At 40.3% G+C, this 14,117-nt stretch overlaps 1 protein-coding gene across 1 annotated transcript; it reads right to left on the bottom strand.

Annotated features, from left to right (window-relative positions):
- Positions 1–65: 65 nt before the first annotated feature.
- snx3 (sorting nexin 3) lies at positions 66–13,645 on the bottom strand. The gene is made up of 4 exons (XM_058056933.1): positions 13,445–13,645; positions 4,710–4,805; positions 4,324–4,448; positions 66–777 (listed from the first exon to the last, which is right to left on the bottom strand). Exons 1-4 carry the CDS (start codon positions 13,604–13,606, stop codon positions 672–674), a joined length of 489 nt encoding a protein of 162 aa, XP_057912916.1. The 5' UTR covers positions 13,607–13,645; the 3' UTR covers positions 66–671.
- Between the last annotated feature and the right edge of the window lie 472 nt (positions 13,646–14,117).

Raw genomic sequence — 14,117 nt, 5'->3', positions numbered from 1 at the left:
AAATTGGTAGAAAACTAGTGTTGTTCATTGCAGTTTCCCTAAAAAAGAAAACATATATGCACATATACACTTGACATTTCGCCTATTTTATTGGAAAATCTTCAAAATAAACATTAATGGCACAGCAGTATATAAATCTCAAAATGCGTATATAGCCAGTAGAAATACTGCAGTTCCCTCTGTGTAAATTGACTTTCTAGAAAAGCGATGCGATAACTTGAGCAAGTGCTGCTTGATGGGACACACACATGCTTCCTTTTTTTCGGGGGGGATAAACAACATTGACTTTCACGGCCCACTAAGAGTGCGACATGCCAATATTTACTATACAATGGCTGTGGCTCTTACAAGAACTTTGCATACATGGAAAGTTACTACATAAATGAAAAATATTCAAGACATGGCTAATGATAAATACAATTATACACCCATATTAGTGGCATTTTCCAGACATCAAGAGATATTACTTTAGACCAATGATGCTGTGAATATTCTCTGCTATTAAAAAAAGGACGGGGGCGGGGGAGCAAGAAGAGGTAAGTGGGTGATATATATTTGGGGAAATATTTGTTTCATTGTCTGAGAAGAGCAGTGAAGAGAGAAAGAGAGAGTAAACTTTGGGATTGGTGGGTTGAGAATCAAAACTGGGCCGGGTGGCCTGGGCCATCCTTTCAAGCTTGTCTGACTTTGGACGGTGTGTAGTTCTTGTCCACGGATGCGTCCTGTAGAAACATGTGCAGGCACCGTTCATTCTGGGCTAGAGGGTGACCGGCCACTCTGTAACACATGACCACAACAGGCAGTGTGTCAAAGGGAGCTCACAAGGAGACATACATGCACATTTGTTTCCTTCTTTCCCTTGTCCCGTTCAATAGGGAAAATAGTATTGTTGATCGAGATGTCCTTGTTTATTTTTAACAACATAAACACAAAGCTTGCATGTTCTCCCCGTGCATGCGTGGGTTTTCTCCGGGTACTCCGGTTTCCTCCCAAATTCCAAAAACATGCTAGGTTAATTAGCGACTCCAAATTGTCCATAGGTATGAATATGAATGTGAGTGTGAATGGTTGTTTGTCTATATGTGCCCTGTGATTGGCCGGCGACCAGTCCAGTGTGTATCCGGCCTCTCGGCCGAAGACAGCTGGCATAGGCTCCAGCATCCCCGTGACCCTCATGAGGATAAGAGGTAGAACATGAATGAATTACCACAAAGGAGTGAAGCAAAGGGAAAAGGGAGTAAGAGATCCGACAGGTATGTCCTAGTAGAGGTAGTACAATCAGGAGCTGGAGTCTATCCCGGTTGACTTTGGGCGAAACGTAGGGTCCACTTTGAACTGGTCACCAGTCAATAACCACTCACCTTCCTTCAAAAATGAGGACAATTCCAAGGGCAACTGACTGGCAGGGGACCACGCATTCATGATAATTTAGGCAAAAACATTTTGTACTTACTTTTTCCAAGAGAACATATATCACTCGTGAAAGTTAGAGGATGTGACACCTTTTTTAAGGAGTCTTTCGATGTGAAAGTACATGGTCTGGTGACGAGACATACCCTATTTTCTGGACTAAAAGTACCGCACAAGGCCAAAGATGCATTATTAGGTAGAAAAATACATAAGTCGCACTGGAGTATAAGTCGCATTTTTTCCAGGTAATTTATTTGACAAACTACTTGACCCAAACTGACAAGAAGGCAAGTTCTAACATGAATAAAAAAAACAGAGAACAGGCTGAATCGGTGTAAGATATGCTAACACAATGCTTATTCAGCTACACGAAAAATAAACATGAATAGAAAAGGTGTCCAGTGTTTATGTAACATAAACAGCTTTTCCATTTATAAGTCGCTCTGGAGTATAAGACGCAGGAACAGCCAACCTATGAAAAAAAGTGTGACTTATAGTCCGGAAAATACGGTACTTTTCGGAAAATTAGAATAGGTGAACTCATCACACTGAAGTTCAAGCTAATAGTTGTCATGTGTAATCTGCTAGGAACCTTCTGGAAGGGGTTGAACATGCAGTCAACGAGCAAAGGCAATATAACTTTAAATATAAGTTACTAAAAAAGAAACATGTCATTATGTCACTTCCATTAACATTTTTGGGAAATGTTATTTCACAAAGCCACTCTGACATCAGGTTTGACTGAGTGTCCTTTGGGATTGACGCACAAGACACAGTGCACCTGGGACCCACAGTGGGTTCAACATGACGCATCTTAACCTTTAATCGGAAATATTTCAGAAAACGCAAAAAATTGCTCGGAGCCGGAAAGACAAAGTCAGTTTTGAGGCCGAGGTGCCACAGGAGTAGAAATCATGTCGGACGAGTGTTTTTGTCTTCCGTCTCCTCCCTGCCACTTGTTTGGAGGGAAAATCGGCCCTCGCGATGCACTCAATCACATGTTTGAGGAAGCAGCCAGAACAATGATATGATTAACAGAAGGGTTTTATTCACAGGACTGAGACATCAACATCCTAATTACTCACACATTGTCATCATAAAAAAAAGAGAATATGAATTTCAATTTTCTCAACTGTTTTTGCACTTAACGCTCAAAACGGGTGCACTGAAACATTTGCACATGAAACAAAGATAATGACCACGTCTCAAAGCAAATAATTACGACTGCACTGTAACTTTTATTGTTAGGCAACTGAGAACAAAAGATGCGTTGGAACACGAGAGAATAAACAGACAAAAAAAAAAAACATGGCGTCATAGTGAAACCACCTGCTGTAATTTTAGTTGCAATTATCATAAATTGAACAGAAGTTTAAAGGGAACCTATTATGCTAATTTTTCGGCCCTTTGTATCGAGTTGTGGACTCCTATAGAGCAGCTACACATAATCACCAGCACAGATAGCTTTCTAGTTCTTCCAGAATCTGCACCTATTCTAGCTGTATTTCTTTGGATTTCGTGCTTCCTGTGTGAATGGTTTGTTTTAATGTATTCCACCCACGGCCCACCTTCAGGCACCCTCACTCCGCTGTGGCTGATCACACTCCCAAGTGCTTAGAAGGACTTCAGGTGTTGTGCCCTAGCTGCAAACCCAAATTTATAGGAGTTGATTATAAATGTTTTTAAAATATCTGCTTTTAACATACAGCCATATGTGTTGGATCCTGAATCTGATCCGGAAGTAGAGAAGTTTCTCAAGAAAAGAGGTTACTTCTAAACGAAGCCTGCCTATGTGTGACATCACAAACCTCCAGTTTTACAACGCTCTCTGAAACTGAGCATTTTGAACCATCCCAAACTTCTTTCATGGCTCACATCCAAATGTGCAAACCTCATTATCTGAAACGTTGACATGGTTTAACATGAGAATTCCAACTACATTTATAGGTCTGAAAATGGGAAAAGGCATAATAGGTCCCTTTAAAATTAGATGCAAAACAAATATGGGTGAAATTATGTTGAGTCCTTGCTGCTTCTTGAGCTTTGTGAGGCAATTACAAAAACGTTGAATCGACTTGCTAAAAGTATTTGTGGTCTGCCAAGCTTTAAAAGACCACTCCTAAGATGGTTGCAATTGCAGTGGAACCTTGCAAAGTAAACATCTTTAAAAGGAAAACTAGAAAACATTTTGCTAATCGGTCACAATCCTTATGTGAGACATGAACATACATATGCGTTTGAAAGGTATATAAATACACAGCTAAAAATCCACATAATGGGACAGCCCTCGTCTGCTCCATTTACATGATGTGACCATCATATTAACCAAACTACAACAGGACTTTTTGAGGATTGGTGCATCTGCATTTTTTTCTGTTATGACAAATATTGTTTTTAATGACTTGATGTAGCGCAATATGGCTTAGTCAACAATATTCATAACATTGTTGCTTGACTCTAGAAGTTGAAGCCTCGGTGTGAAGACCCTTTTACACCAAGTAAAAGCAGACAGTAGCAAAGGTAAATTCTGATATAGAATGGGGGCTGAAGTTTTGCCGACTTGACCATTTTACACCTGAAGAGGTAGTACGACATTTGACCTTATTGTTCTAAAGATTGTGGACACCACTGCTTTAGTTGAACCCCAATGTCTATTTCAAAATACCAGACACTCACTACTCCTAATTTTTACTGTGTTGAAAGTAATTGTCTCTATTGCACAAGTACTTTAGACGGCACACATCTAATTAGCTGATGGAGTGCCGTCGCTGAAGGTGGAGTTGCTGCAATATCACACTTTTGTTTTTTTGTGGCTTTTCTGCAAAAAGGCGGGTCGACCCCAACATCTCTAATGCTTCAAAATTTGCAGGACTTCTGTGTAAAAGAGGCTCAAAACGGTGAGGGGTGGCTTACTTGTTGAGAAACTGCTCCAGACCTTGTCTCCTCTCCTCTATGAACGAATCATCAAATATCCCATCATCCCCTCGGAACGGCAGCTGTCGGATCAGAGCTTTCCCAGGGAGAGGTGGCACAACAACCTGAGGTAGAAGAATAGCCAGATAAAATACACAGCAGCACAGGGGGCATAAACATTATTACAAACATTAATACCATAAATCTGTATCTTGAAGTTACATTAATTTACAAAGGATGAGATTAGTAGAAACACACATACAGGAGACATGCACCAGAGAGTGTTCAGTACTGCTAACATCTGGAAGGCTAGAAACATTGACAGAGCTTCGGAAACACACAAAATATGCATTTGTTGTTTACCAAAAAAACACGTATTTCCTCACCTTGCTCTCCCTCTCCAGCTCTGCCCTGAGCCACTCAAAGTCACTGTAGCGCCTCTGTACACTCGACTCCTTCAGCTTGAAGATGGGAAGGTTAGTCTGGGAACAGCGCAAAAAACGGGGAAAAACCCATTTAAAAAGGGCTTCAATAAACATTATAGTGAATGAAGGACAAAACATTTCAATTATTATATGTTCTATCTGCTAGTAGAATACTAAACAGCAATATACCAAAAAAAAAAGTAGGATATTCACAATTGGTATTAAAAAATGTTTAAAAACATCAAAAATCAAAGAGGGGAATCTGAATGTTTTAAACTCCTGTTTCAACACCAGTGTAAAACAGAATGAGTAGTGCAATGGTAAGTCGTCAGTCTGCATGGATGAACAGCAGGTCTTGTCATCACCATGTCCGCGAACATTCAACAATAATGGACACACTTTAATTAACATAAGAAATCCTGTATATTTACATATATATTATAAAGTAAACAGGCTTGTTTGTGGGTTCCAATAAAAAAAGTCTTCAACAAAGAACAGCCAAGACAAGCTTTCGGTTTCATAAAAACACGAGCCAGTTGACATTGTCCCAAGTGAATAACAAAAGAGTGAACCACTGCTTTTTTTTTCGGAGACAAAAATCACTTATGTTTTGCTTACCAAGGTCTGCCGCACTCAGACTGTTTTGCCATTTTTCTTTTTCACCCCAAACGCAAGAGCGGAGGAGACATGCGCACATAATCTTCAGTTGCTGTTGACGAGCACTCGAGAGTGGAGTTCACATTAGAGAAAGGGGAGATGTTTCGACATTGACAGAGAACTCTGGCGCAAACAGCAAATTACAGCACAATGCCAAACCTCTTCACCAGGCCTGACAGCACATGGCCATCCCATGACAATGCATCAACAGGGAGGGGGTGAATGAGGACTTTCAATGGTAAGCCACATTCACAGAAGGTCAGAATTTATGGAAGAAAGCGCCACAATGGCACAGCAATTGAACAAGTAGATGAAGCATAAATTCAGATATGAACAGCAGACCGATCAATAGGCAGATGTCTACAACTGTGTGCAGTAAAGGGCATGGAGAAGGCTGAGTAAATGGCTGCACAAAAAAGGAAAATGGGGGGGTAAAACTGGAGGTCTTTTTGCTCTCATGGTCTCTTCCTTTCAGTCTTTGATAATGCGCCTGATTTCCTGCCTTTGAGAGTCTTTGTGATGTTTCGACAGAAAAAACACGAGCATTGGTTTTTGTCTCTCTTGTAAATAAAGACCCTACAGTCACATTTGCACAGAGTGGTATATTTCAATTCTGTTTGAAATGGGCAAACCATGATTTGTGTGTAATTAGTTGTCTGTCCATTTACTTCAGTGATTAAAACACAGAAGGTGGACAACTGTCTGTCAACCAATCAAAATACAGCGGTGTGTAAAGATTTGCCGTCTATGAACATACCACAGCACCCCCAATGAAAAGGTACTACAAAGTCAGACCGTTTGGGTACAGTAGACAATTATTCCATGTTTATTATACAATATTTGTGAAGAGTATAACTGAATTGATTGGCTGACAGATAACCTTTACTTCTGCGTTACAATGGAAAGTTAAGAGTACTGAAACTAGTGATTATTTTCTTAGTCGATTAATTGAGAACTGTTGATCACAGTTTTACCCAACTGATGATGGGTCACTGCAATCGTAATCAATATTTACATTTTAAAATAAAAAACAATTCATGGATATGTCAATTTATTGGATAATTGTTATTAGATTGATTGTTGCAGCTCTATATAAGATGCAGTGAATTATGATGAATGGTTGTGTTAAATGTCGGCATTGTACGGTGTTGCGTTTGACTTCAGTTCGTGGATAGTTGGATAGTTTGTGACGTTGTCACACACCTAAAATCAGACTTTACCGAGCAAAGCCATACTGTGTCAAACCAAACTAAACTGAACCACGGACTACTCTGTGAATTTTGCCTCAAAACCTGATAAACACCTATTTTAATCGAGCTGTGATTTGAAACCAGGACCTTCCTAGTGTAGGGCAAAACGGTGCTCCTCCATCCAAATGCCTTGAAAAAAAAAAAAAAAAAGCCAGTCCGTTCAATGAGAAATTAACTAAAACTAAGCAAATGTTCCTTTATTGAGGAGCTATTCTGATAGGTGATGTTCTCTATGACCCCGTCCCCCTCCGAATCTTCACAGGTCACAAGAGAAGTGGATTATCTTAGCTTTATTGCCCCACTACTCTGGCATTAACTCCACTCGCTTGTCCCTGCTGCGTAATGTTACCTCACAGCAAGGAGTGCCGCAAAGTTAATCCCCACCACAACAGATCACAGTTACAGGTAATCTGCCACCGCCGTGACTCTAATCCCATCATGTGCACACTGGAAAACACTTAACCGTGCACAAGCTTGCGCGCGCACACGCACCGACGCATTATGAAGAATGGTTGTGTGCAAGGTGTTGCGCAGCCGTTCGACCAGGCACATAGCTTTCAAGACGGTTTGTACACAGACAAAAAGCTGAACTGGGTCAATTGATCTCCAGACAATAAAGCAAGCAAGGCGAGTTTAAGAAAAGAAAGTCACCTGGCCTTTAAATCCTCTCACCCTCTCCAACCCTGTGATTAAGAGATTGCTCCTGCAGGACAGGGGGAGGACCGAAAACGACAAAAGTGAAAAGTGAGAGGTCTCACTCACTCAGAAAGAGGCAGTGCGTGAGAGCTCTCAGAGTCAAAGATCAGGTTTCCCCTGCCTCTGTTCTCTTTGCGGCTGCTTTGGACCTCAACTTACTTGGCCGTTGTGCCGACCGGGACATGGAAGAAGCTTTCACCCTGTAAGGTGTCAGCATTTCGCAAAAGTGTCTCAAAGGCACTCTTTGCCTCTCTCACTTTCTAAAAAGGGACTGAATAAAAGATCCTGGGAAAGATGGAAGGCGGAACAAACTAAAGATGGCAGAGAATGACATTTCAAATCTTGGAGAAAGCCAAATAAACATGTGGGGGATTATTGGTGATATTAAAAGCATAAATGAAAGCGGATACTACTAAAAAGCGACACGTACCCCCTTGAAAATGGGCCTTCTAGCTTCACCTTCCATTATGAGTGTACAAGGCGCAATCTATGCTCCATAGGAAGAGAGTGAGTCATAATGTGTGGGACACAATACCTTAGCTTCATTGAAAATGGGTTGAAAAGAGGCAGAAGCCTTAAAAAAAGAGCTTTGGTGGAGAAAAGAGGGAGAGAGGGGCCAAAGATCACTCATCTGCTGAGAGAACAGTTCAAGACCACCATGCATTAGCTTTTAGCAGGATAGATCAAGTCAAGTTGGAGAGTGTGCATCCTAAACCTACCCGCTTTTGTGCACCCACTTTACCCTCCCCCCCTTTCAAATAATGGCATTAAAAACGGCAACATAATACCATCTCATTGCATCATATTCCAAAATGGGGAAAGAAGAGGCCGGGAACAAAAGCTTTGGGGTGACGGGTCTCGCCGTGTACTCTCGCTCTCACTCGTTCGCTTGCTGGCCCCTGCGGTCTGGCAGTCTATCCACTCTCTGGCTCGCCACGCTGGCAAAAAGCTGCTTTGTTACTATAGTATCAACTCCCACTTTTGATACTGTCATCTCAAGTAGGATATGGTAGCCTTGATACAATATGTTCCCCATTTCCATTAAAATAGTTGTCCAAGAGGATGCTGTAGACTTTGGATTACACTTGACTGTGCCTGACAAGCACCCCCTCCCCACACACACCACCCCCATCTCTCCTCATTTTTATTAATGACCAAAGTCCCCCGCCTAAAAGCTCAAATTGAAACAAGAAAGAAAGAGAGGGAGAAGCTATGGGAGTAAAAAAAAAAAAAGGGAGGGGTAGAGGACAGAAGTATAAGAAGCCTTTTATGTGCTCCTATCTGTAAACAAAGTAAGATCCCAAAGTTCAGTCTTCTGAACGTGACCCTCAGGGAATCCAGGGAAGAGCGAGGGGAGAGAATGGACAATCTAATAATGTCATCATCATCACGGGATTAACATGAATTAGCGAACGCTATAAACATGCCTTGATTTTAGCATAAATTATTGGAAAACATGGGATACTGATTCTTTTGGTCACAGTTTACGACCAGTTGATTATTGTTAGCACTTTAGCATCTAGCATCTGCAAAAAACATCTCCCTTAGTCTCGTCGACGTTTCAGATTTCAATTACAATTTCTCAATGTTACCGGTATTTCACACAGAAAAAAAAAAACTTTGACATCATGGAAAAACAGCCATCACCGAATTCCGCCTAGTCTATTGGGTATTTCTGATTCCAGTTTAAAACAAATGGGTTTGAATGAGAACAAAAGTCGACTTCTTCAATGAAAACCTCGACATTACAAGTCTGCTCAGGGAAAAATGAGACATCCATCTCCTTTCAGCATTGAGTTAGCTTTCATCTCCCTAAGTGAATGGGGCTTGGATTGATCCCATTGATTTAAATACGAACGTAAGCCTGCCTGTCAACAAGTGACTACAAGCTGACTGAGAGTGCCAGTGCAAACAGTTGGTCTTCCTTTAGGGGTGGATTCCATACGCAACTTTATTCACCACCATTTCTTAACTTTCAGAGACAAAAAAAAGCCAACACTCGTTGTGGATGTCATCATTTTGTATTGAAATGAAACTTCGCTTTGGCGATCTACAGTTATCAGCACACTATAGATGAGCTCAGTGGCTGCACATAGTCGAGAGTGAGATGGGATAAGTGGAAACAGGATCAAGGCTGCAGAAGGGGTGGCTTTATACCCTTCCGTGGGTTTTGAGGGGGTATGGCTGGGCAGTAAACGCTCCAGCTCCCCCCCCCCACATCCCTGGCCTATTTCATTCTTTCCCCCTCTCAATGAGAGGATTAAGCGGACTCTCACTCAGAGCGACCACAAGGGCTCTCTCGATTTTGGGTGGAACGTGGGACAGCAGTGGGAACATGCGGCAAGGATGGCAATGAGCTTAAGCAGAAAATGATCTCTGGGTTCCACATATTGAGAGCAATAAGTTGTGCAAAAAGCAATCAAAATCTGTAGCATTACTTGCTCTTATCAGGCTGCAAATAAGGAAGGTGGAACGCTTCAAAAGGATGCGGAAAAGACAGGAGAAGCAAAGCAAAGTTGACACATTTGTTGAGCGAGGGATGTGCCACTTCATCTGTGGTCTTATGCAAAGCAGGGTCACACGGGGCTAAATAATGCTGATTACACGCATATGCAAATTATAACACGCTGATCAAGTACAGTACACTTATATTCAACTCTGGACGCCTGAAGACAGCTTCGCTTCTCTCTCCTTGTTACTTTAAGATACAAAGAGCCTATTAATCCATCAGGGTGGTTAACCAATCTAAATACTGTAGGCAACTAACTACAGGGGTGTCAGTCAACTGAAATGACAATTCAGAGAGATAATCGGATAAGACCAGTGAGTGGTTTGCACTTGGTCGGTGGGTTCAACCAAACTAGTGTGAATACTTGAATAAATATCCTCAGTTAGTTTTATTGGGTCACTCCATAAGGTCTTCTTGGCAAAGGGTCTTTTAACCCTTGTATTATGTTACGGGTCAATTTGACCCGTTTCAGTTTTTGTGTTGACCAAAGTACTGGTTATCCTTTCTTTTTCTTAATTAAATTTTGTGACTTTTCCTCATCTAGGGTCATGAACAGGTGTGTAAAATTTGGACACTCTGATGTGTTGTGGTATGTCTGTGCTGAGTTTGTATACAAAGACGATGTTGCGGGTCATTTTGACCCGGACACTTTAATGTGGGTATATAGCTGTTCAGATCTAGAAAAAACTCCGTCTCTTTGATGTAGTTTATTTTGATTGCCCAATTATTTGTATTTTGATTGCCAGGTCTGTCCCTTTCCGAGAGGACAGTAAAACAAGTACCTCTTGTGTGAAATGCAAGAATTACATCGGCAGAAAGCACATAGTTACATTCTGTCCATCATGTGGAGAACACTGAAACTGTTGAACATTGAAAATCTGAGAAAATGGGGCAAGTTAAATGGAAAATAAGTGTTTGTGAAGAGGGAAAAACTTTAACTAAATAGTTTTTAAACATAGTGTTGGTATTAAAAATGTATTGTATGTCTCTTTTCTAAATGCTTATATGATCTAAAATAAAGTTGTTATTGGTTATCCTGATTTTTTGACTGTTTTGAGTGGATTTACATAGTATGGGTCAAAATGAACCGCAACATAATCAATGTAATTTTTTTTCAACATAATACAAGGGTTAATTCAAGGAAGACGTTATAGGACAGTTTGGCTGTGTGATTTGTGTTAGCACTTTGTGTTAGCACTCACTAGATGCACTAAACCTTATCCCTTCTTCAATGTTTTGGAAGTGAGGGATATGATACATTTTTCTCACCTTTGGGGCTCATTAACAGGCTCTAAGACAGGGGTGCCCATTTGATTGGTCGACTGCATGTGTCACCCACGTCATCACTTTGTAGAGGTCATATGACATCAATCAGCTGACATTAAGCTCCCCTCCTGATGCACTGTTTCACTGTTGTGCCTCCGCAGCAAAGTATGCGGTGAATCTCAAGCATCACAGAGAAATGCACCTTTCATCTTAATCATTACGATTATGGATAAACTAGCTCAGCTATAAGACGCATACATCAATAAAACACGTTGTAGCCAGATGTATATGAAAAAAAGTCACTTGTTTGCATTCTGAACTCCACTATGGAAATGGGTGTTATCTGCACTTGTGTTTGTGAAACTACTATTTCATGTTTAATTGGAAAATGGGCCCATTTGTGGAATCTTTTTAATATGTTGCTTTGCCGTCTTTTGCGTACACATTTTAATTTCTTGTACATCTGTAATGTTAGCTAGCAAAGGTTAACTTGATGTAATACATGAGCTGTGGCTTTTAATGAACGCTACATAATTATTTTGACTTATGTACAGAAATATTGAAGAACAATGTTTAATTATCTTTATTGCCATACTAAATTGAATTGTAAATTATTGCGTGATATCACCTATTTTGATTACCTGTACTCAATGTGAAATGCTAATCATTAGTATTTATTATATATAGTAGTTTCAAAGTTCAGTTAGTTTGATTTTCTATATTATATATGTTTTATTGTAAGAAGTCGATAGAGAGGTGACCACAACAGCGCTCTAATAATGCTAAAACCATATTTATTTTGAAAGTCACAAGTTGGTTTTCTATGCTGTAACTACAAAAATATCCAGTTTATTATTACCAAATCCTTATTTGTAGAAATTAAATTACCCTGGTCAGGTCTGGTACCAATTAACCGCATTGAACGAGGGATGACTGTATTAGCAAGCTGTGTTTTGTGATTAAAAACTATATTAATAACACAGCTTCGCGCACTCAAGGAGTGCACTAATAACGCAACAAGATGCACTTCATATTGTACGCAACCTGAGGCAAATATGTACATTTTCAAAGTTAACTGAAAAAATGCTAACCGGGCCTACATGTTGGTTATTTAGATGCAGGGAGCGTCCAGCAGCTTAAGTCATTCAATTGATTAGGTATGTGCAAGATGAAAGCAAATCAATCATTAAAATCAGTGGAAACTGATGTGTTATACTACTTCCCGTATCAATGGGATACCTTGTGATTGACCATGCTTCTTATCATTTCATGTAATTCTGTAATGGTTTGCTCTTTAAAAGTATGTACAAGTAATGAGTTTTGACTGAGGTATGGATTGAGGGTCCGTGTTTTACAAAAAGTGGAAGTGTTTGCTGCAACTGGAGTTACACAATACTGTCATGTTTATAGGCATGTACTATATAATGTATAATAAGTCTTGCACACAGCAATTTGCAAGCTGTTACGATTCTAGCATGAGACAGGACACATGCCTTTTAGTCATTCATCAACTAGTTTAGCAAGGCATCAGGGGAAGTTTGCCTGAAAACAACAGCCTTTCTCCTCCCTGCAATGTCTTCACTAGGAAGGAAATGTCTAACAGGGAGGTGAGCAAGAGGATCAGGGTGCATCCTGTCTGCTGACTGGTTCAGTGTGTTCCCCATTGACCTGGTATTACAACATAAACAAGATGGCTGGGAAGAAACAGTTGGGCAATAAAAGATCCATTCGAAATCCAAAGTAAAGTCTTCCCAGTTTAACCTAGGGTGCGGTGGAGTGAGAGAGTGTCAACATTTCTTTTTTCGACGCAAGAAATGAGATGATTATGAGTCAAGCTTTACTGTTCCTGTGACGGTGGCTGACAATGCCACTGCAGGTGTGTCACTTCCTGTAACGGGGAGGATTACCTGAGGCTAATGTAAACAAAATTGTCTCTCTATGCAATGGGAATGGGTGGTTGTTGGCTGACAGCAACACTTTATAGTAGCTTTAGAGACGAGTGATATAAAACAACATAACCTCATATTACGTCCTTAATCTAAGCCTCGATACTGTCACTAAACGGTATTAGCTACTTCTGACGTCTTAATAGCTAGCCTGCTCGAGAGCAACCATTGGCGCTAATCACAATCTAATCTTGTTTCATATCCATTAAATATTGTTCATATTCATACAGAAAGATTAAGCACACAATTTACATTGCGATCGAATCATGTCACACGATAATAACCTTTATTTAACCTGTTAAGAGACGAAGGCTAGCATTAGGTAACTAGCTCATAAGCTAACGGCATTAGCAAATGGTACTGAAAGCTTACCTTCAGTCTGACTTCATACGTCGTATACCTGCCCCTTCCAACCCCAATAGTCTGGGGGTTGCGCACGTCAATCTCAAGAAAGTTACTCGGCGGTCCATATGCGTCATTTAGGTTCTGAGGCTTGGTAAAAAGCCTTCTTGTATCAGCTATGGTGTCAGCCATTTCTGCCCTGCTCTCCTCGAAGCTAGCTGTGCTGTCAAATTCACGTGAAAAGAAATATGTGTATTCTGGTTCTGACTTTCAAAATAAAATAATGCTCAAGGAATATAATATGTGTAAAATTAAAAACTAGCGTGTTTTACTAATCAAACTGCTGTCATTTATTTAATTTAAGAACCCAAAATTACAAAAAATATTATGTAAATAACAATGTGATAGTTTCACGCCCATTTGTGGTGGTAATGTGTCGCTTACAATTGTGATTTGAAAAGTATGTAAGTACCACTTCCGATCAGCTGACGTTCAGCTGACCGCTGTTCAAAGAACTGCATCCTGGTTTGTTTACTACTCGTCACATTGGAACAGTGGTAATACCGAAATTATAAATATACTTTATATAAATATACGCATGATCCAGTATGGAACGAAATAATAACTGGTGGATAATATGTTTGAAATCGACGTTTGTCATTCTGGGGGTTTATTCTTCAAAACTGTTCAAAAGGAAGTGTAT

Source organism: Doryrhamphus excisus, chromosome 19 (genome assembly GCF_030265055.1).
Source record: "Doryrhamphus excisus isolate RoL2022-K1 chromosome 19, RoL_Dexc_1.0, whole genome shotgun sequence".
Taxonomy (NCBI): domain Eukaryota; kingdom Metazoa; phylum Chordata; class Actinopteri; order Syngnathiformes; family Syngnathidae; genus Doryrhamphus; species Doryrhamphus excisus.
This window is presented reverse-complemented; position numbering and strand designations above follow the sequence as displayed.

What these genes read in the sequence shown, in the direction of transcription:
- snx3 (XM_058056933.1), bottom strand. Translation starts at nt 13,606, where the DNA reads ATGGCTGACACCATAGCTGATACAAGAAGGCTTTTTACCAAGCCTCAG. An exon ending in CGTATGAAGTCAGACTGAAG is followed by an intron (nt 4,806 to 13,444) that starts GTAAGCTTTCAG and finishes CGCTGTTCCCAG; the next exon opens with ACTAACCTTCCCATCTTCAA. An exon ending in CTGGAGCAGTTTCTCAACAA is followed by an intron (nt 778 to 4,323) that starts GTAAGCCACCCC and finishes CATGTGTTACAG; the next exon opens with AGTGGCCGGTCACCCTCTAG.